Source organism: Chlamydomonas reinhardtii, chromosome 10 (assembly GCF_000002595.2).
Source record: "Chlamydomonas reinhardtii strain CC-503 cw92 mt+ chromosome 10, whole genome shotgun sequence".
In the NCBI taxonomy this organism is placed as follows: domain Eukaryota; kingdom Viridiplantae; phylum Chlorophyta; class Chlorophyceae; order Chlamydomonadales; family Chlamydomonadaceae; genus Chlamydomonas; species Chlamydomonas reinhardtii.
In genome coordinates, this window is record NC_057013.1 from 2,374,196 (window position 1) to 2,398,573 (window position 24,378).

Consider the following 24,378-nt stretch of genomic DNA (forward strand, 5'->3'; position numbering starts at 1 on the left):
GCGGCTGAGCCGCTGAGGGGCAGACCGGGGCGCACCGTTTGTTACAAGGCCTCGCAAAGAGCCAGAGGCACCGAGACAGGAGTCAGTGTCAGAGTTCCATTGAGGACTGTCGCGGCCGACACATTGAAATAAGCTTAGAGTTACTGCGGAAGTGGGGCGCCATCACCAAATGTGCCGAAGTGGGGCGCCACCACCCAATACCTCATAACCTTTGAGGAAACACTCAACCGCGGTACCCACAAGCTCACCTACTGTTGCATCTGCGCACTACATGCTTATTTCCTGTTATAACGTCCTGAAGCGTATTGGGCGTGATTGCGCAGTCAAGTGCCAGCGAAGTCCAACAGTGCACATTCCGCATGTCACGGCACGTACCCGCCAACCCATCCTCTTCACACGTCGCTTGTGCGTGTTGCGTTCTTTCAAGCATATCAATAACGTCATCTCCAATACCGCAGTTGCAGTTGCCGCAGAGAGGCGGCTGGTGCCCACCACGTCGCCAAAAGCCAAAAAGTCGATCTGCCAAGCCCACGCCGGAACATAGGGTAGCAACTGGCTCCAACGTCAACGTCGTCCAATCAATCTCCGCCCCAATTGTCAACTGCCCAAAAGCTGTGAAAGCCGCGTTGATCCGACCCCATCAATGTGAGTCCATCACGGCCTCAACCAACAGCGGTTACATGAACGCCATCCGAGTCGTTCGAGCAACCCCAACCCTTGCTGCTAGTGCTGGTGCTGGCGCTGCGGGCACCGCCGGTCGCGCCACGGCGCCAGGGACCTGCCGCACACATCGCCGGCGTAAGCCGCTGCGCAACACACGCGCCACCCCCAGCACCACCTCCGCCTTCGCCGCCGCCATGTCGCCACAGCTGTGCCTGCAGGCGGCGTGCTGGTAGGTGTCCTCGTTGGCACACCGACGCAGACGCCGACAGCAGGGGGCTCAGCCCAAAAAGACTTCCCGAAATCTCGACCCCCCCAGCCGCAAAACACATGCTCCTACCGCCTCGGAGGCGCAGCACTGCCAACCCACACGCCGATAAATCCAAAGTGCCGGCCCGCGCCACATTTGACACCAACATCGTCCGTTGCCCCGAACCCACACCGCTTGCCAAATATGCATTGAGCATACCGGATTAGCCAAAGCGCGCAAACCATGCTCGCCACCACAGCCTCACGCTGCGGCTCCCACCCCGTCTGCACGCACCCTAGCTGCACAGCCCCTCCTCACTGCAGCAACACGGCCGCCTCGGCCGCCTTGGCGGACGGCTCCGCCGCCGCATCCGCCGCCGCATCTGCCACCGCCGCCGCCGCCGCATCCGCCACCGCCGCCGCCTCGGCCGCCGCCGCTGCCTCGTCACGTGCCGCCAGCTCGTCAATCTTACGGAACTGCCAAGGCCACCTGCCGGGGGGTGGGGGTGGTAGCCGTTCATGGGGAACGGAGTGACTAATTTCACAAGTATGAAATGCCGACGGCCAGTAGGAACAGCACGCGGGTTTAGCAAGGTAGAGAACGAGGATGAGGGTGAGGGGCGCCGTGCACGTGTGTTAAAGAGCACAAGGAAAACATTGCGCAAAGACACTGTATGCGATGCAGCCAAAGGCGCCGTGTACGTGTGTACGTGTGTGTGCGTGTGTGTGTGTGTGCGTGTGTGTGTGTGTGTGTGTGTGTGTGTGTGTATACCGCGTGTGGCGTGTGGTGTGGGGCGAAGCGGTGCAGGTGTCCGTGAGGAAGGAACCCCGAGAGCCGCCTGTTGCCGTCCGTCAGCAACACGCGTGTCGCACCGCTACCCTGCCCCACAATGATGATGGGACTTACTCGTTGGGTTCAACCCTAATTGGATTCGGGCATATCCCCCCCCCCCCCCGGCTGGTCTTGGTCTACTTAGGGTTGCCACCCACCCACCCACTGCCCTTCTCCCACCTCGTCCACCCGCACCCCGCAGGCCCGCGCCCCACGCCTCCTCCCCGCTCCCCTGCCCCACGCCTCCTCCCCCTCTCCAGCCCCCTCTGCCCCCCTCGCCTGATGTTATAGAGGAACTGGCGGTGGTCGAAGCGATTGTCGTCCGGCGAGTAGCTCTCCATGTGGTAGGCGGGCGTCAGTACGGTGGCCTTGTGGCGATTCATGGAGTAGAACCGGAAAAAGTCCTTGACCTGAGGCCAGCAGGGCAGGAGGGGTGGCGTGGTTGGGGTTGCGGATGGTGGCGGTGGCGGAGGAGGTGGGGGTTTGGGGTGTGGCGGTGGCGGCGGCGGTGCACATGTGAGGCGGCGTGTGTGGTGAGAGAGTATCGGGTGCGCACGTGCGGAGGTTGCTTGGGGCGGGCACGGCCCTAGACCAGCCCTAGAGTCGACGTACTCCACTCGCCCGTGTTTCCCCCGCGACCCCCCTCGCAATAGCCCCACGAGGCAGCTCCTTCAGCAGTCCCCTAGACTCCCCAACACTTCCACACCCTGCCTGCACTTCGCTAGCTCGTTTGGTTGGATTAGCTTGGGCGGGTGTGTACATCACCCCCGCCCCTCCGGGTCCCGGCACGCACCTTGGCCGCAATGGCCTGCGGTGCCAGTCGCCCCCGCCACAGCGCCGCGCAGGCGTTGTACATGGCCACAGGGCCGGCCCGCGCGACCTGCACACACAGCAGCATGCACACAACACGCACACAGCATGTACAGGACATGCACAGAACATGCAAAACCATGTTGACAGGGAACGCAGTCGACGCAGCGCCGGGCGGGAGGCGCCGCGTGCCGTCAAACCAACACCCGACAGTACGGTAATTCCAGTCGGCGCTCTGGCGCCGGGGCCGGCGAGCCGTTCGCTGCCTGTGTGCACGCCTGCACGCCCCCAACCCCCTCTCTCCTGACGCCACCGACCCCAGCAACAGGACCGTGCCTGTCAGCACTGCGGCTGTACAGCTGTACTGCCGGTCACCACCAACCGCACGCCGTACGGGACTGAGCTGCTGCCGTACCTTGCGCAGTCTGCCGTACAGGGTTAGCTCGGCGTACGTCATGCCCATGTCCACTTCGTCCAGCTGAGTGGGGGTAAATGGATGGGCATTGAGGGATTCAGGGGGAGCTTGTTGTGAACCAAGAGCGGTACTCATAGCTGTGAGAAGGGGCCAAGAGCGTCCGCGGTCGTCCGGCGCAGCAGCAGCTGCTCTTCCTGATGCTGTGTAACGCACGACCGTGTACACACCAGCCCTACCCCCCGCTCCCATGATGTTGGGACTTATCCGTCGGGCTCGGCCTCCGCCCCGCACACACACACACACACACACACACATGCACATGCACGCAGTCACATACACACATGCACACACACACACACACGCACATGCACATGCAGGCAGTCACACACACCTGCGGCTGCTGGCCCTCAATCAGCGGCTCCAGCTCCGCAGTGGGCGGCGCCGCCTCGACCTGAGGGGAGTGGGGCGGGGTGACAGCAGGGGCGGACAGGGGGGAGGGCATGCAGGCGTGGTCAAGTGCCGGGGCCCAAAGAGCATGAGGCACACGACCCCTGTGCACCTGTGAGCCTGTGTCTGTTGAGTGTCGAATGCACTTAGGTGTAGCGAACTGCAGGCTCGGCGCCAGGCGGTATAGGGTGTTTGGTGGCTGTGTTGATGGGACATTGGGACAGCGGCGCCCACCCGCTGCTGTGGCCCCCCGCCCCAACCCCCTCGCCCGCCCGCACCTCCGCCAGTACTGGGTAGTGCAGGTGGGTGGCGGCCCACTGCAGGAAGGAGCGCAGGTCCTGTGCGTGTGTGTGTGTGTGTGTGTGTGTGTGTGTGTGTGTGTGTGTGTGTGTGTGTGTTGTGAGGGGGAGTTGTTGTGAGGGTCGGGGCAGCCGTCATGCAGGGGAGGGGGAGGGAAGGAGAGGAGGGGTCGCGGCGGCTGGCTGGGGCACCCAGCGGTCGCGGGATCTCGGGGGCGGCATCGCGGCCTCTACCCAGCCCACCTTTAGTTTGGGCTGATGATTACCCCCCCCCCTCCCCCCCCCCCCCACACACACAGTGGGAACTGCACGGTGGGCTCGTGCACACAACCCTCCGCCCCCCCTTGCGGCCCCCACCCCATGCACTCCATCGCCCGCCTCACCGCCTTGCTGATGGACCCGATGGGGTTGATGTCGGCTGAGGAGCAGTCGTACTTAGTCAGATAGCCTGTGAGGCGCGGGTGTGTGTGTGTACATTCATGATTAGTCAAGTAGAAGCGCAGTTGTAGCCAGGCACATTTTGGGGGCATTTTGGAGGCGGGGGCGGGGGCCCCGAAGGGACTAAGGGGGGGTGGGGGCGGGGGCCCGGAAGGGACTAAGGAGCATGGAGTCCTTACGCGAACGCTTTCCTTTCCCCTTTTCTTAGCAGTATCTAAGGACAACCTCCCCCCCGCTCTCCCCATGCTCGCTCCATGCTCTCGCCGCCTGCCCCCCTGCTCCTCCCCCCCGCCCTCACCCCGCAGGCACTCGTCCACGTTGGCACTGCCCAGCACCAGCAGCCAGCCAGCCCCGCTGCGGTGCGGCACGCCGCGCGCCCAGGGCAGCAGCTGAGCCAGCAGGAAGGCCAGCACCATGCGCAGCCGGGCCTGGATGTTCTGTGGGGCGGGATGTGTGTGTGGGGGGGGGGGCGGGAGATGTGCGGTGTGTGTGTGGGTGGATTGTGATGGTGGTGGTGGTGGTGGTGGTGGGCATGCCAGGCGAGCGGAAGTTATAGACCTTAATATACACACATATATACACACACACACACACACACACACACACACACACACACACACACACACACACACACACACACACACACACACACACACACAGAGGGCGGGCGTTCGTTCCAGCTTTGGACACAGACACAGACACAGACACACACACACACACACACACACACACACACACACACACACACACACACACACACACACACACAGCCACAGCCACAGCCACACGTACACAGCCACACGCACCTGCAGCGCCAGGTTCTCAGCTGTGGTGCCTCCGTGCGCCTTGAAGGCGGGCCGCCTGCCGCCCGTCACCACCGCCGCAAACAGCCCCACCACCGCCTCCACCACCCCGTCCATGGACAGGGACAGGTGGTAGCCACCCACCTGGTCGCACAGCGCCCGCGCGCTGACAGGGGGGCAGGGGGAAAGGATGACAAATGGGAATGCCAAGTGGGGGGTTACATACGTGATTAATGAAGGAGAAGCGAAGTTGTAGCCAGGCGCATTGGTACAGCAGGGGAGGGGGAGAGCGGAGCAGGGGGAAGCAGGGGAGAGGGAAGCAAGGGGGAAGGGGCCTTCCCCCTTGCGCAGGGGAGGAGGCAAGTCCAAGAGGCAAGGCGTCACGACCCAATAGTGCTCCAGCTCCTGCCCCCATCTGGCGGCCACTGCTGCTGCTGCTGCTGCTGCTACTGCGGCCACTACTGCTGCGGCCACTGCTGCTGCTGCTGCTGCTGCTGCTACTGCTGCTGCATCTACTAGCCCCCGATGCCCCCGGCCCCCCGCCACCACCACCACCTCCATACCCCCTCCCCGGCTGTTCCCCCAAACATACCCCACACACCCTCCCGCCCCCATACACACACACCCGTACACACCCCCACTCACCGCTCCCTGGTCTCGCGGCTGCTGTTCGCAGTGCCCATGTACACACAGCTCAGCAGCCGACCCGCCAGCTCGCGGGCGTCCGTGGGCAGCGCCGCACCACCTCCCGCACCACCTCCCGCACCGCCTGCACCGGCAGCCGCACTTCCCCCCACCGCAGCCGCCGCCGCAGTGGTGCTGGTGCTGGTGCTGGTGCTGGCGGCGGCGCCGTCCTTGGTGGCAGGTGCGGGTGCGGGTGCGGGTGTGGGTGCGGGTGCGGGTGTGTCGCCGTACCCGGCCACGCGGCGCACGTCGGCACTGACCTGGGCGTCGCCCTCGCGCACAGCCGCCACCACCAGCTGCATGGGGAGGGAGGCCGAGGGGGGGGGGCACGGGGTGGGGTTGGGAATGGTTGTGGTGGTGGTGGTAGTGGTGGTGGTAGTGGGTGCGGCTGCTCGCCCCTCCACTCCCAAGCCTACCCCTGATACCTAGCCCCCTCCCCCCTCCGCGTTCCCCCTGGATGTATGGGCCTCTGATGATGGTGGGACTTACTCGTTGGGCTCGGGCATATACCCCCCCCCTAGACGTCGGCACTTCATACTTGTGATTCAATCACTCCATTCTTCATGAGAACGGCTACCCCCCCCCTCCTCGCCTCCCCCCACCTGGCACATGGCCCCCACGATGGCGCACACAGCGCTGCTGTCGGCGCCGCCACTGAGCGGGATGAGGAAACCGCTGGCGCCGCAGCGCCGCAGGTAGTCCCACAGCCAGCAGGCGGGGCCGTACGCGATCTCCTCCTGGGGCTGAAGCACCTGTGGTGTGTGTGTGTGTGTGTGCGTGTGTGTGTAGGTGTAGGTGGGAGGCAGGGTGGGGGGTTGGATTGATGGGTGGGTTGTTGGGGTGAGATGTCGCACATTAGAACAAAATGCACACATACACATGCGAAACACATGCGAAATTTCGACGCCGTCTGGGCGGGCTTCGTTTCTTGTTACTTAGCACACATACACACACGCATAATGCACGGTACACACGGCGCGGCCTGCCTTGGGTGAGATGGGCGGCGAGGGGTGTGCGGGCTGTGCGGCTCCGGGCGGCGGGCGGCACAGGCTGAAGTCCACATCCACCATGGCGGGCGGGGTGGTGGAGCTGGCTTGCTCGCGCAGGGAGGAGATGGAGCACCTGCGCGCGTGTGTGTGGAGGGGAGAGGGCGTGTGTGTGTGTGTGTGTGTGTGTGTGTCTTTGTATTCCAACATGGGCGGGGGGCGGGAGCTGCATGATCCCCTCTGAAGGAAAGCGGGGTTCCAGCAGTGCATACTGCAGGATGGCGGTCTTCAAGGGGGTCCCCCACGCTCCTCCCACGCCCTACCCCACGCCCCCACGCCCCCCCCCCCCCCCCACGCTCCACATTCCGCTCCCCTTGCCCCTCAACACATACACACACACACACACACACACACACACACACACACACACACACACACACACACACACATCTCCCTCCCCCACACCTCCCTCCCCCACACCCCCACACCCCACACCCGTCCTCCCTCCCACCTGTACGACACCACCTCGTCCAGGTCCACACACGCCGCCACGCACTCCACCTCCGCCAGCCCGAACTGCCCGCCCTGCGCCACCAGCTGCCCGTTCACCGCCACACAGGCGCAGCCGTCGAAGTACAGCCGCCCCCCGTCGCAGCCGCGCTGGTTGGCGTACAGGTACACGCCGCCCGCCTGGGGTGGCGGGGGGGGGATTGCAGGGATGTTTGGAAAAGCGGTACAGGATGCACTGAAGACTGCACTGGGGGGGTTTACATTCATTATTATTCAAGAAGTGAAGGCGTAGCCAGGCACAGTAGTATAGCAGGGGGGAGGGCAGCAAGGGAGAGGGGAGCGGGGAAGGGAGGGAGAGGGGGTTTGTAAATACCAGCCCAGGGGGGGGGGGAGCGAGGGAGCGGCGCGAGGAAAAGGGATGGAGACGGAGGGAGAGGGTGGACGTTTGCAGAACTGCCTTGCGCGCCCAGTCCCAGACACCCCAAAGAAGCCTCGGGGGCTGCGCACACACACACACACACACACACACACACACACACACACACACACACACACACACACACACACACACACACACACACACACACATACACACACACACACACACACACACATACACACACACACACACAAACGTGCCGCACACATGCTGTCCCAACACCAGCCCGCTCTCCCCCCCCCACCTTGGCAGTGGCCCCGCGGATGAGGTCCAGTCGCTGGTTGAGCTTGCGCAGCTGGTGGTGACTGCCGCTGCCGTTGCTGATGATCTCCACACCCGCCAGCGCCAGATCGATGTGCGGGGCCTGCGTGCGTGTGTGTTAAAGAGCACAAGGAAAACGTTACGCAAAGACATGTGCGTGCGTGTGTGTGTGTGTCGTGTGTGTGTGTGTCGTGTGTATGGTGTGTGTGTGTGTGTGTGTGTGTGTGTGTGTGTGTGTGTGTGTGTGTGTGTGTGTGTGTGTGTGTGTGTGTGTGTGTGTGTGTGTGAGACAGCACGTGTGAACGGTCTTGCGGAGACGACGTGTGAGGCCGAGCGACACGCCGGTGTGTGTATGCCGTGTGACGGTGTGAGCACTGCTAGGTGTGGCCGCACCTGCGGTGTGAACAACTCCTCGCAGGTCTCGGCTGCGTTAGGGATGGGGAGGGGGTGTTGACTCCTTGATCAAACAAGAATCAAGTTGTAGCCAGGCAGACTGGCACAGGCAGTGGCGGCAGGCAGGCAGGCAGGCAGGCCGCAGTGAGGTATGACGTGTGAGTGTACGGCAGGCACAGGCCGCGGCGGCAGCTCAGGCCGCTTGAGGCCCCGGTGGCTTGTAGGTTTGCACAGGTGCAGGCACACACACGCGAGTCAGGCCTATTGAGGCTCCTTGCTGCCGCCGCCGCCGCCGCGCCACGCACCGGCCAGCAGCGCATCCCGCAGCTTGAGCACCGCATCACCGAACGGCACATCCACCGGTGGAGGCGGCGCCGCCGCCGCCGCGGCCGCCGCCGCCGCCTGGCCGCCGTCAGCACTGGCGGTTGTCGCCGCCGCCGCCGCCGCCACTGCTCGTGCCACGCAGTCGGGCAGGCGGTGGCACTCGACCTTGCCGCGGTGCTTCCAGGTGGCGAAGTAGCGAGTCTCCCTGTGTACATGTACATATATATATATGTGTGTGTGTGTGTGTGTGTGTGTGTGTGTGTATTTTTATGTGACAGCGGGAGGAGGGTCGCGGTGTGGAGGCGTCAGGGCGCCGCAGGGGGCGGCGGACGCAGCTGCCGGGTATGGCCGTGCTCCTCACCCCCACTGCCCAGCAGCTCGCCCGACGACCTACGGTGATGTACAGTGGCTCGCATACGCGGCTGCAGCTTCTCCTTGCTGCGCTACTGTTTCCTTACAGGAGCAATTCACAGTCAACCCCCACCCTCACCCCCATTCCCACTCCACACACCTCCACACACACACACACACACACACACCTGTAGTTGCCGTCGTTTGCGAGGTGCAGCTTGGGCCGGATGAGCAGCACGCGGCGGTTGAGCAGGAACACGCGGCAGTTGTACATCACGCCTGTCGTACATACGGCAGGCGGTTGGATGGGGCAGGTGTGCGGCGGCGGCAGCGGTTGGGAAACGGGGGCGGCGGTTGTCAGTCGTGCACCGGCTGCAAAATCGCCCACACGCTGTCAAGCCTCAGCACCACCACACAGCCTTGAGGTTGCCTGCCACGCCAGGCTCCCACACACGTCCCCACACACGCCCCCACACACGCTCCCACACACACTCCCGCCCCCTCCCACGCCCTCGCACGCCCCCACACATGCTCCTACGCCCTCCCACGCCCCCACCCACCCATACTCCCACCCCCAGCCCCACGCACGCACCCCTGTGTATGACGGGCATGCCCACGTCCACCAGAATGCCGTCCGTGAGGCCCTCGGGGTCGGCCAGGAGCGCCTGCAGGCGGACACCGCGGCGGCGGTGTGTGTGTGTGTGTGTGTGTGTGTGTGTGTGTGTGTGTGTGTGTGTGTGTGTGTGTGTGTGTGTGTGTTTGTGTGTATGTGTGTGTTACGTTCATGATTGTTTGGGGGGGTTGTAAACTCCAGCCCAAACTACACCAAACCAAGCTAAAACGAGCGGAGCACAGGTAGGGGGGGGGGCGGAAGCAGGGGCGGGCGTGCGCGTGTGCATGTGATACACACAGGCGGCACGTGTGTGCACGTGTGGTACGACCCCGCTCCGCCTGGCATGCCTCGCCGCATCGCATCGCCACCGTGTGAGCCGCCCTTCTCATCCACACAGCAGGCAGCCAGCCATTCCCCGTGTGATCCCTGTCCCCCCCCCACCCCCTCCCTCCTCCCTCTCCCCCCTAACTAACACCTCTGCCTTGCTCCGCTCGTTTTAGTTGGTTTTGGTTTAGTTTGGGCTGGTATTGACAACCCCCTCTGTCCCTCTCCCTCTCCCCCTCTCTCTCCTCCTCCTTCCCCCTCCGGTCCGGCTCGAACTGCTGACATGACTCCGCAGCCGCTCTGGACTGCTACGTCCACCTGCCGCCGCTACACTGTGGCCAAACTCGCCCAACAACCTATGGCGATGTACAGTAGCTCGCACATGCGGCTGCAGCTTCTCCTTGCAGCGCAGCTGTTTCCTTACGGCATTGGTTCAGAGTTTACCCTCCGGTCCCGGCCGCACCGCCACCATCTCCCCTCCCTGTCCCTGTCCCTGTCCCTGTCCCTGTCCCTGTCCCTGTCCCTGTCCCTGTCCCTGTCCCTGTCCCTGTCCCTGTCCCTGTCCCTGTCCCTGTCCCTGTCCCCCTCCCTGTCCCACTCCCTGTCCCTCTCCCTGTCCCTCTCCCTGTCCCTCTCCTCTCAACGGCGTATGCAGGTTCTCGCCCACCTGCCACTGTCTGCCTTCGGGAGAGCGGCAGGGGTATCCGGCTATGCCCTTTCCATGCTCACGTGGCATGCAGAGCACGCTGGCATGCCTGGCGACACAATTGACCAGCTAGAACGCCTTGCTGCGCGAGCAGCAGATAGGCGACTCGGGCCAAATGACACGGAGCGGCGGCTAACGGGCATCCCCTCCTCAATGCTGGCTGGGCCGCCGGTGGTGGGCGGCTTCGGAATGCTGCCGCTCCGAGCGCACCTACGGGGCCGTGAGGCCTTGTGGGCGGCCCGACTCGTCCAGGCAGAAGCTGCCGCGCCCACGGAGCAACACCACCCCTTGCACCGCGTTGTGGCCCTCAGCCTACAACGGCACCATCCCTCGCTGCGCCCATGGACCATGCTCACAGCCCGCCCTGACGTCCGACCCATGGGATGCCAGTTGCCGGGCGACTTGCAGCGCATCTATGAGGCTTTGGGCCATCTCCCGCCTGTGAGAGCGGTGAGGACGCCGCCACCAGCGCCAGGCGACTGGTGCTGGGCAGCACCTTTGTGGGGCAATCCGCTCCTGCCTGAGGGTGACCACACCCGACGACCTGGCCTCGAGGCGCACCATACACGCCTCGCAGCGTGTCGCCACCTGCGCACCGTAGGTGACCTGGTGCAAGCACTGACAGCGGCGGCAGCATGGCGGGCAACACGGCCAGTGGGAACGACTGGGGGTGTGGCATGGGAGGCATGGGTGCGGCAGCACCTTGACCCAGAGACGCAGCTACGCGAGCAGCCGGCACTCGAGGGCCTGAATAGCCTTGCAGCAGACATACCAGAGACCTGGCTGGCAGCAGCAAGTGCAGTGCAGGAACGGCTCCAGGCTGGGTTGGGCCCCGCCCCGCCCTCGGAATCGGCAGTGGTTCGGCTGATCATGCCTTGCCTTGGCTGGAGGATACCTGGCATGCAGCAACCCCTGGCGCTGGAGAAGCTGTCTGTACGTGTTGCTACCGTCATGCAGCTGGGAGACGTCGGGGTAGCCCGCAGTCAACTGCACACGGCATATGCAGCTGAGGCGCGCGAGACACCACCAGCAGCCCCCCCACAACGCTGGATTCCCCCCTTCGACCGGCTCTGGCGGATACGCTGGGAGAATGCCCACAAGGAGACAGCTTGGCGGGTGTCAATCGACGGCATTGGCATTGCCGGTAACACGCATCTCACACATGCACCTGGTCCGGTGCCGTGTGGATGCGGTATGACGCCAACCCACAGCCCCAGGCTACACGCGTTTTGGCAGTGCGCAGTAGCTCAGGCGGTTGTGCAGCAGCTCGCAGCGCAGCTTGCGGCCCCGCCCACCAGGGAGCAGGTGTGGTTGTTTGAGGCCCCGGCTGGCGTGCAACAAGCAGTGTGGGATGTAGTGGCTATGGCGGCGTTAGCGGCTATGGAGAGGGGGCGGTGCGCGCTGTATGCCGCAAGGCGCCGTGGCCTAGCCAACGCTGCCACAGCACCACTGCCGCAACAACCTCTACAGCAGGGCCAGTTACCGCAGCAGCAGCCGCAGCAGCAGCCGCAACAGCAGCAGCAACAACAGGCTCAAATACAGACGGACACCCAACAAGCGATTGACACGGCAGTGATCGACTTGTGGGGTCGCTTAAAAGCATTCACAGCACTGGGAGTGCCGCGGAAGGGCTGGGATCAAGTGGGTGCGCAGCATCCCTTCCTGAGAGTAGTAAACGGCCAGTTGCGCTGTCACACAGGTATGAACGCGGGACAACCCGCTCAGGCCATCACGGACAGTGACGAGGACTAAGCACGGTTCCGCAGGTGCATGAGGGTGGGCTAGAGAGGGTCAGGGTTTCTGCTTTCTGTTTTCTGTTTATGTTTGTGGTTGGGCTGGGGGGCTTCGCCAGGGCCAGCGATGCAGGGTGTGCTTTCCGCCAGAGAGCGGCCCCTGCTGGTCCTTTTGAGGGGGCTTGGTTAGCTTGCTTTATGCGCCCTAAGCGCCTTGCTTTCCCTCTGTTGTGGCCAGGGGTGTTGTTTGTGGCGGGGCGGCCTTGTGTGTGTTTCTGGCCTTGGCGGGCGGTGTTTTCCTGGCGTGTGTTTTGGTCTGGTGTGTACGTGTGGTGTGGTGTGAAGGAGGCAGTTGTGTCTGCCCCTCTGAGGCTGCGCCCTAGCCTGCTGGCTGTTGTGCTTTCTTTTGGTGGAGAAGGCGTGAGCCTTGTGTCTCCGTGTCTCTTTTGTCTTGACCAGGACTGGGGCCTTATCCCCTGCTGTGTCAGGCGTGCTTAGGGGTGAGCGTGTGGAACGCGCTCACCCAACACTAGGGCTTGTCAGCCCTAGTCATCAGTGGCTTCGCCACTACCATGTGTAATTATTCCTTCCTCTTCCCTCTCCCTCTCCCTCTCCCTCTCCCTCTCCCTCTCCCTCTCCCTCTCCCTCTCCCTCTCCCTCTCCCTCTCCCTCTCCTTCTCCCTCTCCCTCTCCCCCTCTCCCTCCCTCTCCCTCCCCTCCTCTCCCTCCCCCTCCTCCCCCTCCCCTCCTGCCCCCCTCACCGCCAGCACCTCCCAGGAGTGCGTCACGGTGTCCAGCTCCAGGAAGTGGTCCTCGCAGCCGTAGCCCGGCACCTCCAGCTCAGGACCCACCTGGGGCAGGTGCAGGAGGGGAGGGGCTCGGCGTGGGTGTGGGTGGCTGTGTGGGCTTAGGCGATATGGTGTGAATGTGTGTGTGCGTGTGTGTGTGTGGATGGTAGGCGAGGGCGTGTGAGTGCGTGCGCAGTGGGTGTGGGCGTGTGTGTCAAGAACCTAGGACACCGCCTGACGAAGCCCATGCAGAACCGCACCCCCGCCCCCCGCCCCTCAGCCCCTCTGCTGCCAACGCCTCAATTCCCCTTCCCCCTCCGCACCCGGCCATCTGAAGCACATCCCTCCGCCGCGCCTGTGCAGCCCGCTCACGCCACACCAACCCGCCAGTAGCTCCCCTCCCTTCCCTTCCCTTCCCTTTCCCCCCGCCCCCCCTCTCCCCCTTCCCATCCCCCCGCCCCCTCTCCTCACCCTGTAGGTGGCCCCCTTGGCCTTGGCCTCCCGGATGGACTGCTTGATGCGGCCCAGGTTGCCCTCAAAGTCCATGGCCCATTGGTTCAGGTTGCAAGTGGCCAACACGGCCAGCCGCCTAGGCATGGTAGGGCTGCTGCCGCTGCAGCGGCTGTAGCTGCGGCTGTAGAGCAGGTGGTGGCACCGGTGGTGGTGGTGGTGGTGGGATGGGAACGAGCGTGCGGGGTCTGCGGGTCGTGAGGTGGCGGTCAGGTGAGCAGCGCTTCGCCGTCAGCGGGACTCGAAGCCCGCAGCTGAGGTCGCGGCGAGCTGGTTGCGCTAGTTGGCAATGATGGTTGTAGCAGGCGCGAGCGGGGCCTTAATGCGCTTGGCCGCACGCTGTGCTGATAGACGAGAGGAGAATTGCGCGTCGACGCGGGTCCTGGCGGTGACGAAAGGCCCAGTCGCACTCGCGCACCACACGCTAGAGAGCAAGTAGCAAAGATCGTACTCCATTGGCATGCAAAGACGAATGCGGGCGAGGCGAGGGCTGCATGCAAACCGGAATTGCACCAAGTTTTGCGCCCATGTGTCGCTTCCATGCACCCATTAGGAGTGGGGTTCCGGTGTATTGAACTGTCATCTTGTAGCAGTAGGTTAGAATTAGCACAGCATAGTTCGGGTTGTGAAATGCGCCTGTGCACTGGCCGGACTTTCGCCGGTGCCACTCACCCTTTGCGTCGTCTAGCAGCGCCGCATCTGATCATGTCAACGAAGCGCCAGAAAACCTCGACGCCCACGGCGGACAACGTGGCGACCGAGGCGGTGCCATCTAACGCGGATGCCCTCGCGCTGCACGCGCGCGGAAAGGAGCACGCGCAGAAGCTCCTCGACTTCATCAACTACTCGTGGACGCCCTTCCACGCAGGTGCGAATTCTCACTTGGGGAGCTTGGGGAAGAGACCAGCAGTGGCGAACCCTGGTTCCTCACGTCTGGCTGACAGCGGCCCACCTGGTCAAAGCCGCCCCGGGCCCGTGTCGGCGGCGCGTCGCACCGAGGTCGGGCCATCGTCCCCGCTACCGCCTCTCGGCTACTCTTTCAGCCGGCAGCTCGCTCACTCTGGATTTGGAGGAGGGCGCGGGCTGGGGGCTGGGGGCTGACCGAATGGGCGGGCGTCGCGGGTTGCCGCTGGGGCTGGGGCTGGGTGGGCCCCCACGGTGGGCCCCCAGCACTCCAGCAGACAGCGCCTGGCCGGAGTCGCCTCCTGTGGCGCCGGCACTGCCGCCCGCCACGTCAGGCGGCCACACGGGCTCGTGGTCGGGCGTGGGCATGTGGTGCAGCCGTGCTGCCGCGTGGTGCCGTGCCCGCATCGACACACGGAGGCTGACACGTGTTCACACGTGCGTACAGCCGTACACACACATGTAAACACACACACACACACACACACACACACGTACATGCACATGCACACTCTCTCTTTTCCTCCACCCGACACCCACATGCAGTTGAGGAGGCCTCCCGCCGCCTAGTGGCGGCTGGCTTCACGCCCATCTCGGAGCGCGAGCCGTGGTGGGTAGAGCGACCGGGTGGGGGCGGCGGCGGGGAGGGCGAGTGTGGCGTGTCGCGCGGGTAGCCGCCCATGCTTCGGCCTCCTATTATGGGGCTCTTGGTGGAGACAGCAGCCTTGCATCACTGAGCTCAGGACCCCCCGGGGGCTCAGGACCACCCTGCACGCCCTGCACACACGCCACGCCAGCAATCCGCCGCCCCCCCACCACGTCCACCCGCATCCTGCTCCTGCTCCTCCTCACCCCCTCACTCGCAGGTCTGTTCAGCCCGGCGGCCGCTACTTCTTCACACGCAACCTGTCCACCATCGTGGCCTTCGCCGTGGGCCAGCAGTTCAAGCCGGGTGAGCAGCGGAGGCGTTGGGTGGACTGGTTTGGGGGGGTTGTAAATACCAGCCCAAACTAAACCAAAGCCAACGAAAACGGGAGTGCAGGCAGAGGCGTTAGTTGCGAGCGATAATACTTATGGGATGTGGGCCGAGGCGTCGTGGAGTAGCAGGGCGAGCGGCGCCGGCGATAAATGTCGCCGGGGGGGGGGGGAGCGGAGGGGAGCTGAGCGTGGGGTGTGGCTGGGTAGTGGTAGTGGTGGGTGCTGGGTGCTGGGGGATGCCTGCTGTTGCCGCCCTCCGCCTCCGAATTTCGCCCCGGTCGCATGGATGGCTACTCCCCGAACCCCGAACAAGAGTGTTCCCTCTCCTCCGCGCTCTATGAGTTCTGGGATGGCAATCGTTTATTTTGGGTTGGAATGATCTACCCCGGAACTCCGCCCCCATCACCTGCGGCCCGCCCCCGCCCACCCGCGGCGCCCACCTGCACACACCCCTGCGACACAGGCAACGGCTTCTTCATGGTGGGCGCGCACACGGACTCGCCCTGCCTCAAGCTCAAGCCCGTGTCGCTGTCCAACAAGAGCGGCTACAACATGGCGAGGCCGGGCCGGCGGGCGGGCGGTGTACGGGCGTACGGGCAGTGTATGGGCAGTGTACGGGCGTGTGGGCAGTGGGGGCGTGTACTTGCAGTGTACAGACGTGTGGGCAGTGTACGGGCAGTGCGCTGTGTGGCATTGGGTGAAAGGCCGTGTGCGTATGTATGTGTGAGCGACGTATGGGCCGAGAGTGGCACGGCGCGTGTTTGCCCCCGCATGACCGACGCCAACCGCCAACCGCCCGCCGTACAGATCAACGTGGAGACGTACGGCGGCGGCCTGTGGTACACCTGGTACGACAGGGACCTGGGCCTGGCGGGCCGCGTGCTGGTACGGGAGGACGGCGCCGCGGCGGCCGGTGCTGGTACTGGTGCTGCTGCTGGTGCGGGCGGCAATGGGCTGAAGCACCGGCTGGTGAAGCTTGACCGGCCGCTGCTGCGCATTCCTATGCTGGTGAGGCGGCGGCGGGGTGAGGGGGGGGCTTGGCCGTCCATGAGTGACGGATAGTTGACAGGTTTGAAGTGCGGGGCGTGGGGGGGCCAGAGGGTTGGAGCGTGGAAGACAGGCCAACTGGGCCGTAAGGGATTGGAGGAGAGGGGGTTGTGAGGGGGGGGGAGTGAGGCGCCTGCGTGGGGCGGGCCCGCCCACGTTTGGGCTCTGTATTACGGTACTTGGGCATCATCGTTTGACATTTGCCTGCTGAGTGTTGGGAGTGCGGCCACGGCATCAGCCTCTAGCCGCGTCGACGCACGCCGACGCAAACTCCGGGCGGCCGTCTCCGGCTTCCCCTCCTCGGCTGGCTACTTTGGCGTTGGGTCCTCAACGCCCCTCCGCCCTCCCTGGCCTGCCGCCACAACACAGGCCATCCACCTGCAACGCGACATTCACACCGCCGGCTTCAAGCCCAACCTGCAAAACAACTTCGCACCCATGATGGCAACAGCCGTCAAGACAGCGCTGCTGGCGCCCGCAGCCGCACCGGGGGCAGCGCCGCCCGCGCCCGGCTCGACCGCGTGAGTGGGATTCCTGCCTGGCGCCCATTGTGTGTGCGGACTTTGTGGAGCTCAGTGAACTGTGAGATGCGTCTGCGTATCACTGGCACTATCCTGTGTGCTGCTGTCTGCCGCCCCGGGCAATTGCAAGTAGAGGTGGCAAGGCCGGGTATGAACCAGCCGCAGTTGCGGCCGCGGCGTGCCGCATGCCGCAACCGCTTTGCAGCTCACCAGGCACCTCCCTTAATCAATCCGCGGCCTACAGCGCCAAGCACAGCCCGCTGCTGCTGTCGCTTCTGGCTGCCGAGCTAGGCGTGGCGCCCGAGGCGATTGTGGACTTTGAGCTGCACGTGTGCGACCTGCAGCCGGGCGTGCTGGGCGGCCCCCACCAGGTGCGTGGGAGCATGTGTGTATGCGTGTGTGTACCTACCAAATACCCAGTGTGTGTGTGTGCATGCGTGTGTGTGTGTGTGTGTGTGTGTGTGTGTGTGTGTGTGTGTGTGTGTGTGTGTGTGTGTGTGTGTGTGTGTGTGTGTGTCATGGGAGCGCCGGGCGTTGGGCGCATCCCAATCTTCGCTCAGGGAGTGAAGGCTTTGCACAAGCCTGCTGACGTACCCACCGCCGCCACCCCTATCCCTCCCCTCCAGGAGTTTGTGTTCTCCGGGCGCCTGGACAACCTGGCAATGAGCTACGTGGCGCTGCAGGTGTGGCTGTGGCTGTGGTTGTGTGTGTGTGTGTGTGTGCGTGTGTGTGTGTGTGGCTGTGTGTGTGTGTGTGTGCGCGCGTGTGTGTGTGGATGTGTGCGTGTGTGTGATCAGAAAGCAAGAGGGCAGCAACACGGGCTGGCAAGGGCTGTCGAGGGCGCCGCTGTGCAGGTGGCGGGTGCAGCTGCCTTGCCCCGCTACCGTCACGTGCTGGGCGCGTGTTGTGTGCGTGTATGCACTCCACCTGGATGACCGCCTGACACGTCACAACACACTCTAGCACTTCAGTACTGAACGCGATGTGTGCACACGCGCTTGTCATGCCCTGCTACCCACCTGAGCATCCTCCCGCTTAGCGGGACGATTGCTGCGCTCCCAAGACCGCCTACCATTTATTACGTCCTTACCTAACTATGAATGTAATCCCCGCTGCCGCCGGCCCTCCGCTGCACGCCGCAGTCGCTGATTGACTCGTGCCCCGACGCCGCCTCGTTGGCCGGCGAGACGGGCGTGCGCGCCATCGCGCTGTTCGACCACGAGGAGGTGGGCAGCGAGAGCGCGCAGGGCGCCGGCGGCCCCGTCATGCGCGACACCATCACCCGCGTGGCGCGGGCGCTGGCGGGCGGCGAGGAGGTGAGAAGCAGGAGCAGGAGGAGGAGGAGGCGGTGAGAGGATGATGAATCAAAATGGTGGTTTGCTCGCTCGCTTGCTTGCTTGGGCGGGAAGCAAGCCGGCCCTCAAACCCTGTTGTCACATGCCCCATCACCCACACGCCCTCCCATACACGCCATCCCACACACGCGCGCCTTTTCACCCAAGAATGCCTACCGTCTACCGTTTTCTTAGCTACTATTGAAAATTTGAAATGTAACCCCGCCCACCCACGCAGGGCGCTGTGGAGCGCACGCTGCGCAACTCGTTCCTGGTGTCAGCGGACATGGCGCACGCGCTGCACCCCAACTACTCGGACAAGCACGACCCCGACCACCAGCCGCGCATGCACGGCGGCCTGGTGCTCAAGCACAACAACAACCAGCGCTACGCCACCAACGCCGTCAGCGCCGCGCTGTTCAGGTGGGGGTGGGCGGGGCCCGTGTGTGCGGCTGTTCAGGTGGGCGTGGGCGGGGCCCGTGTGCGCGGCTGTGTGCGTGCATGTATGTGTGTCTGCGTGTGTTGGGATAGCACAAAGGGAAAGATTAGACGCGTGTGCATATGTTTGTGTGTGTGTGTTTGTGTGTGTCGATTGCAATACCTCAACCGCGGAGCATCACAGCAACCCCGCCGCCCCGTACACACACACGCACAGGCATACACTGTCCTACGCGTAATCTTTTCCTTGTGCTCTTTAACACACGCACAGGGAGGTGGCACGGCGCCACGGGCTGCCGGTGCAGGAGTTCTCTGTGCGCAACGACATGCCGTGCGGCTCAACCATTGGTGAGCGAGGGCGGGGGCTGTGTGTGGCCCCTTGGGTGTTGGGTATGGCGCCTTCTCACACGCCAGGAGGTTGCACACGGCACTACCAGACCCACGTTGGCAATTAAATTTTCGAATTCCAACCTTGCTACTCCGCCTTCCGGCCCCTCCGCCCACGACTCCTTCCACTCAACTTTACTTTCAACTCAACTGCTCCTCAGTCCATTCAACTCCAGTGTACTCAACTCCAGCTCCACCTCCTCTGCAACTCCACCTGCCCTTCCCCCCCCCCCCACCCCGCCCCACCTAGCATCTTATCTCAAGTAATCATGCACCGAATCCAGCCCCGCCTCCCGCTCCCGCGCCCCGCCCGACAGGCCCCATCCTGGCCTCCAACCTGGGCTGCCGCACTGTGGACGTGGGCATTGCGCAGCTGTCCATGCACTCCATCCGCGAGCAGTGCGGCGCCGACGACGTGGCCATTGCCTACGACCACTTCCTGGCCTTCTTCAAGGAGGTGGGAGCAGCGGGGGAGCGGGAGCGGGGAGCCAGGCACGGGAGGCAGGCACGGGGAGGTGTGGAGGTCTCGTTGCGGTGATGCGGTCGTCTGCAGTAGGCGCACAGGAACACAACAAATCAGCGAGCTTGTTGCAGAGTCCCCGAGGGGGAGGGAAGGCTCGGTGGCGGGACAGCGGGGGCTGGCGGGAATGGGGCATCTTGCGTGGGCGTCGCGTGTCGTTCCCAGGCGTAGGCAGGCACGTGGCCGTAGCGCACCAGCGCACCAGCCATTCGGACCAGAGGCACGACACGCGACAAGCAGTCGCACAAAGGCACGCCCAACCCACATGCCTGAACCACCCGGTCTACATCGATTGCGACATCACGGCTCGCCTCCCCATCGTCCAACCGGCCATGCATGTAACTCCCTTCCCCCCCTTCCCTCCCTTCTCTCCCCCGCTCCCCCCCCCCCACCAGTTCTCGGCTCTGGACGCCAGCCTGGACGTGGACTCGCTGCCGCCGCCCAACATCTCCGGCACCATCGCCGACACGCCCTGCAACCACATGCACTGAGCCGCTCGGCATCCGGAAACACGGGATGACGCACCAGCACCTCACGCCTGCTGCCGGACACACGCACGCGCCGCAGTTGGCTAGCTTCGGCACCTTTTGGAGCAAGCAGAGGTTGTGGGCTGGCTGCTAGCTGCTGCCATGGATACATGGCTGCTTGCTGGCATGGTTGCTAGGCGATCGAATGGCTTCAGTGGAGCAACGAGGAATCGTGCGCACGGTATGTTACAGGGCGCACGGAGGCATGTGTACGTGTGTGTAGCAGGGGTGTGTGGCTGGAAGCGCAAGCTTCTGAAATCGATACAGCCGGGCGGATGGGTGCTCACGAGGTGCTCACCAAATTGAAGAGGGGGACTCTTGCGGGGGTGGTGCAGCATCGGTACTTGGAGTGTCATTCTATCCCGCATCTAGAAAGGGGCACGGCACAACTATGCGGAACCGTCGTATTAAACCAACGCGCTGCACCAGCAGTGCGGTCATCGCCAATAGGGCCACGTCATCGCCAATAGGGCCACGTCCATGAAGTGCTGGTGACGGCTTTTACTCGAGCATGTGGGTCTGTGAGGTCTTTGACACTCGCCCATGTAACGCTGTGCTGTCTACGGGATAGCTGACCCCCGGCTCTCACACAAGTCCGGGTGACGCTAGTGCTTTCGGCTTCGGCTACAGATAGCGGCACGTAGCGGCAGAGTTGGCGGATGGGGCTCGTGAGCGTGCCACGGCCACGGCCAGAAGGAGCAGGCCCGCAGTGCTCAGCTCGATTGGACTATTGTCTATGGCGCAATGTTTAGAAGGTCGCTGAAGGTTGATTGCTGGCGGGCCTCAGGAAGCGGCAAAAACGAAATGCAAAGCCTAAGCGGGGCCCGAACAACGCTCCTGAGTAGCCCCAAGTGTCGATGCCCCAAATTTTGGTCGGCCCGCGCCCCTCCTGTCCTAAGACGTGACCTGCGCGGAAAAGCATTTAAAGTGAGAAATCTATACGAATTGCAGCCAGCAGCGTTGAAACTGCGCGGGAGCTCGGGTGACGGTTGCCGTCAACCGTTCGTCCCGATTATAGCCTCTGAGATATGACAGTATATAATATGAAGGCTGCAATTGAACAGTGTCATCTACGTCGTGACTGCAAGCGCTCGAGTCTTGAACTGGAACTGGGAGAACTGGCCCTCTGAGCTGTGGCCGAGCCAAGAAGTTGAGACCCACGCGACTCTGTGAAAATCAATCAAGGAAGAATAGAAAATTCATGATTCCCTCTGTATAGAAACGGTGGCTGGGCTGGTCGGGATGGGACCGCGGTTCCCTGACTCGGTTCTGCCTTGTGGCCGTCTGAACCCCAAAGAACCACATAACACAGAACCAACCAAGAGCACACAATCCACGCGCAATTGAGATACAGCTTACGCGAGTTCCCGTAAACTTTCCAGAGCTTCTTCTTTCAGAACTCGCGCAAATGCAGCGCCCCCCGGCCGATGATTCGTGCTCGTCATCGTTTTCATCAACGTGAGTTATCTATCGTGGACTTTGAGAAGGTCGAGGGCGTCGCGTAGGCCTACTTCTCCTCGGAATCGCTGGTGCCCTGTCAGAGGAAGGGCCGTGGAAAGCCTGCCTCGTTTGGCTGCCTATGTGCAGCAGAGTGCCAGATAGCAGCTCTGTTGGCGCGGGAACAGCGGGGAAGTTCGTGGGAGGTCGGACGAAGGTCGGGGCTACCTGCCGCGACGACTCCTTGCGACAACTCCTTGCGCCTCTCTGCAGGGACCTGGACGCCCAAATGGCCGCGACAGAAGCACTTCTAGTGCAACGCTATGGAGCTATGGGAATGAAGCAACGAGTGCTGTTCGGCAAGGTGCGCGGAGCTGACCCTCGTTGAAACGTCCTTGATTGGCATCGGATTTTCCTCACCCGAATTTGTTGTGCTTGTCTTTGTGTGCTGCAGAAGCACTCGCAGCGCCGCTACTTTGACAGCGCGGATTACAACCTGCAAAAAGAAGGCCGCCCGCTTCAGGAGCTCTACCTCCTAGACGTAAGCCATGGGCTATATCTCCGGGCTTAAAGCTCTGGCTGGGCTTCTGGGGCCTAAATAACTCCAGGCTCGCCAGCCATGGGCAGCGGAACGGACCGCCCCAAAGTCGCCGGCCCGCTAGCGGCCCGCTAGCGCCTGGACGCACTGATAGCAAATTAGCACACTAAGCAGCAAGGGCTGCCAAGGCAGCTCTGCATAAGCAACTGTCACCGGTGTGAAACTTGGGTTATGACGCACTGGCGCGCCACCGCTTCCAGCTGGCGGACTGCGTGGTCGTGTTAATCGTACTCGTTTCAGCTTCTCGGGGCTGCCTCAGCGGCGGGTCCGTGTACTAAGAAAACTTGACAGGGAAACCGGTGCGCATAATATGCTGACACGACCGCGGCAGGGGCTCCTCGCTTACGCAGCCCTCGCGCCGCTACCCCTGCTACCCGCCTTCCTTGCGCAGTGCCCCATCGACCAGCTGCCGGTCAAGTCAGAGCCCACAGTGGCGGTGCCGCGCGGCCGCTCGCACTTGGAGCACGTGGCGTGGGCGACGCCGGAGGTGCTGCCCGTGGCTCAGACGCGGACGGTCATCGACATCTGAGCCCGCTGGCTGCGGGGGCCAGAGGAGGGCAGCGTCGCCTTGGACGGTGGCGGCGGCGGCGGCTGCAGGTGCCAGTCGCGGTTTGAGGCAGTGGACGCTGGGAGGGTGTCAAGAGGCGGGTGGCACCCGGCCGCCGGAGAGGCGCGCATGGGCGCCTGCCTGTCGTCTGACGTACGAATTATGTGCGTGTTAGTATGACTCTTGCAACCCGTTGAGTTGCATCTTCTGACCTCCGTGTGCATACTCCTTGACTGCTTCTGACCGCGGCCGGGACCCGGCAGCCGGACGACAACAAACGAGGTGACAAAGTGAGCGACAGGTTCGGCCTGAGGAGCATTATTCCTCAGTGCTGGCGCGTTGGTATGACAGGCTGTTGGTTAGTACAGAGCGCTTTGTGTGATAGAGACTGGGCGCTGCAGCGCACCTGTCTGTACATTGTATTTGCCCAGCTTTGTTGGCAACGCATGACCGCCGAAGAAATTGCTGTGGCGGCCCAAGAGGCGGACGTCCTGCGTTGGACACAGTCCACTGCAGTTGCCCTGGGTGCGCCCTCAAGTCTGGGCTTCAATATTTTCGCGGCCAGAGGCCGCGGGCGATGGTTCTGTGTAGCAGCGACAGACGTGGACATGATGCGGACATCTGCTGAGTGCGGTGGCCGCCACGTTCACGCGTCTTGTCCGCTGAGGGAAGAAAGAACTGCGTCTAGCTAAGAATGCAAAGCAGGGGGTTGGTGTGTAGTCTCGCAGTCGCATGGGTTTGCTGAATTGGGCGTGAACTGGCGGCGCCTGCTCTTGCCTCCTGGGTCGGGATGCCGCGTGGCTTTGCGCCACTGTGCAGTCCACGAGTTTGGGAAATGCATTCGTTGTCCCGCGCGGCTGCGGCGGCGGTAGTATGCGGAGGGCCGTGGCAGCGGGGATGCATCAATGGGTTTGTGGATATGTGCTGCACCCCACCACGCAGTGAGGTGAGGAGGCCCAAATGGGGCCGGCCATATATGCGCGGGGTGTGGGGGCAGTGCGGGGTATTCTTGAACTGTGTCTCGGGGATTGATTTTGCTAGGATAAAAGCGGCGGGGCGTTGAGACTGTGTGGATAGAGGGTTGAGTCGGGTTCATCTGTTTCTTAGGGCCCTAATGATACAATGATTTGGTCATGCAGGATGAGCTGCAAAGCATTGCTCACTTGCAGGGTTGCAAACAAAGCGCAGCCCGCCGACATGGTGGGCGCCCGAGCACTGTAACACAACCTTGAACACAACTTGGGACCTGCAGTATGATAGCTGGGATCGGGGGGGTCATGTTACTCGTGTACTGCTAATTCACCCTAATTGCAGTCGCCGTAGGCACTGCGCAGCTCCACTATGCCAAGCCGGAATCAGGAATGAACACGGTAACCTTGGCAACTGGCAAACCCAAACATCGCCAAGGCTGTGCGCAGGCAGCGCAGCAGGGCTTGCGCCACACACATCGGGACTACGCTTTCCTGCCCCTTGCCATGTTCCATCACGAGCAGGGCTTGCGCCAGGGGTTGCGCAGGGGCAGCGCACGCAGTCGTGTGAAAGCCATATCTCTCAGACTCTTACGGC

At 63.3% G+C, this 24,378-nt stretch overlaps 3 protein-coding genes across 5 annotated transcripts; 2 read left to right on the top strand and 1 right to left on the bottom strand.

Annotated features, from left to right (window-relative positions):
* Positions 1-29: 29 nt before the first annotated feature.
* CHLRE_10g435250v5 (uncharacterized protein) lies at positions 30-14,017 on the bottom strand. Its single transcript, XM_043066708.1, has 20 exons — positions 13,537-14,017; positions 13,039-13,128; positions 9,494-9,566; positions 9,090-9,180; positions 8,532-8,755; positions 8,227-8,258; positions 7,817-7,936; positions 7,135-7,313; positions 6,624-6,759; positions 6,240-6,389; positions 5,599-5,933; positions 4,957-5,119; positions 4,449-4,587; positions 4,096-4,160; positions 3,692-3,751; positions 3,358-3,417; positions 2,967-3,029; positions 2,535-2,621; positions 2,021-2,151; positions 30-1,399 (listed from the first exon to the last, which is right to left on the bottom strand). Exons 1-20 carry the CDS (start codon positions 13,660-13,662, stop codon positions 1,225-1,227), a joined length of 2,499 nt encoding a protein of 832 aa, XP_042920105.1. The 5' UTR covers positions 13,663-14,017; the 3' UTR covers positions 30-1,224.
* Positions 14,018-14,127: 110 nt separating this feature from the next.
* Positions 14,128-21,279, top strand: CHLRE_10g435300v5 (uncharacterized protein). Of its 2 annotated transcripts, none has more exons than XM_043066710.1 (13): positions 14,128-14,443; positions 15,025-15,088; positions 15,345-15,430; positions 15,920-16,011; positions 16,264-16,464; positions 16,873-17,024; positions 17,269-17,395; positions 17,651-17,707; positions 18,167-18,340; positions 18,597-18,781; positions 19,068-19,144; positions 19,501-19,640; positions 20,099-21,279. In XM_043066710.1, exons 1-13 carry the CDS (start codon positions 14,281-14,283, stop codon positions 20,192-20,194), a joined length of 1,614 nt encoding a protein of 537 aa, XP_042920108.1. In that variant the 5' UTR covers positions 14,128-14,280; the 3' UTR covers positions 20,195-21,279. The 2 variants fall into 2 exon arrangements, with proteins under 2 accessions (XP_042920108.1, XP_042920107.1); XM_043066709.1 differs by having other exon boundaries at positions 20,099-21,053.
* On the top strand, positions 21,168-24,045 carry CHLRE_10g435350v5 (uncharacterized protein). 2 transcript variants are annotated; one of them, XM_043066711.1, is made up of 4 exons: positions 21,168-21,688; positions 21,941-22,031; positions 22,122-22,208; positions 22,657-24,045. In XM_043066711.1, the coding sequence occupies exons 2-4, from the start codon at positions 21,999-22,001 to the stop codon at positions 22,792-22,794; spliced, it is 258 nt and encodes an 85-aa protein (XP_042920106.1). In that variant the 5' UTR covers positions 21,168-21,688; positions 21,941-21,998; the 3' UTR covers positions 22,795-24,045. The 2 variants fall into 2 exon arrangements, with proteins under 2 accessions (XP_042920106.1, XP_001690597.1); XM_001690545.2 differs by having other exon boundaries at positions 21,328-21,688.
* The last annotated feature ends 333 nt before the right edge of the window (positions 24,046-24,378 follow it).

Coding starts and splice junctions, on each gene's coding strand:
- CHLRE_10g435250v5 (XM_043066708.1), bottom strand. CDS start 13,662: ATGCCTAGGCGGCTGGCCGTGTTGGCCACTTGCAACCTGAACCAATGG. Junction 6,760..7,134: donor GACGAGGTGGTGTCGTACAG/GTGGGAGGGAGG, acceptor ACACGCGCGCAG/GTGCTCCATCTCCTCCCTGC. Junction 2,622..2,966: donor TGTACGGCAGACTGCGCAAG/GTACGGCAGCAG, acceptor CTGTGTGTGCAG/GTCGCGCGGGCCGGCCCTGT.
- CHLRE_10g435300v5 (XM_043066710.1), top strand. CDS start 14,281: ATGTCAACGAAGCGCCAGAAAACCTCGACGCCCACGGCGGACAACGTG. Junction 15,431..15,919: donor GGGCCAGCAGTTCAAGCCGG/GTGAGCAGCGGA, acceptor CCTGCGACACAG/GCAACGGCTTCTTCATGGTG. Junction 17,396..17,650: donor TGCTGGGCGGCCCCCACCAG/GTGCGTGGGAGC, acceptor CCTCCCCTCCAG/GAGTTTGTGTTCTCCGGGCG.
- CHLRE_10g435350v5 (XM_001690545.2), top strand. CDS start 21,639: ATGCAGCGCCCCCCGGCCGATGATTCGTGCTCGTCATCGTTTTCATCA. Junction 22,032..22,121: donor AACGAGTGCTGTTCGGCAAG/GTGCGCGGAGCT, acceptor TGTGTGCTGCAG/AAGCACTCGCAGCGCCGCTA. Junction 22,209..22,656: donor AGGAGCTCTACCTCCTAGAC/GTAAGCCATGGG, acceptor TTCCTTGCGCAG/TGCCCCATCGACCAGCTGCC.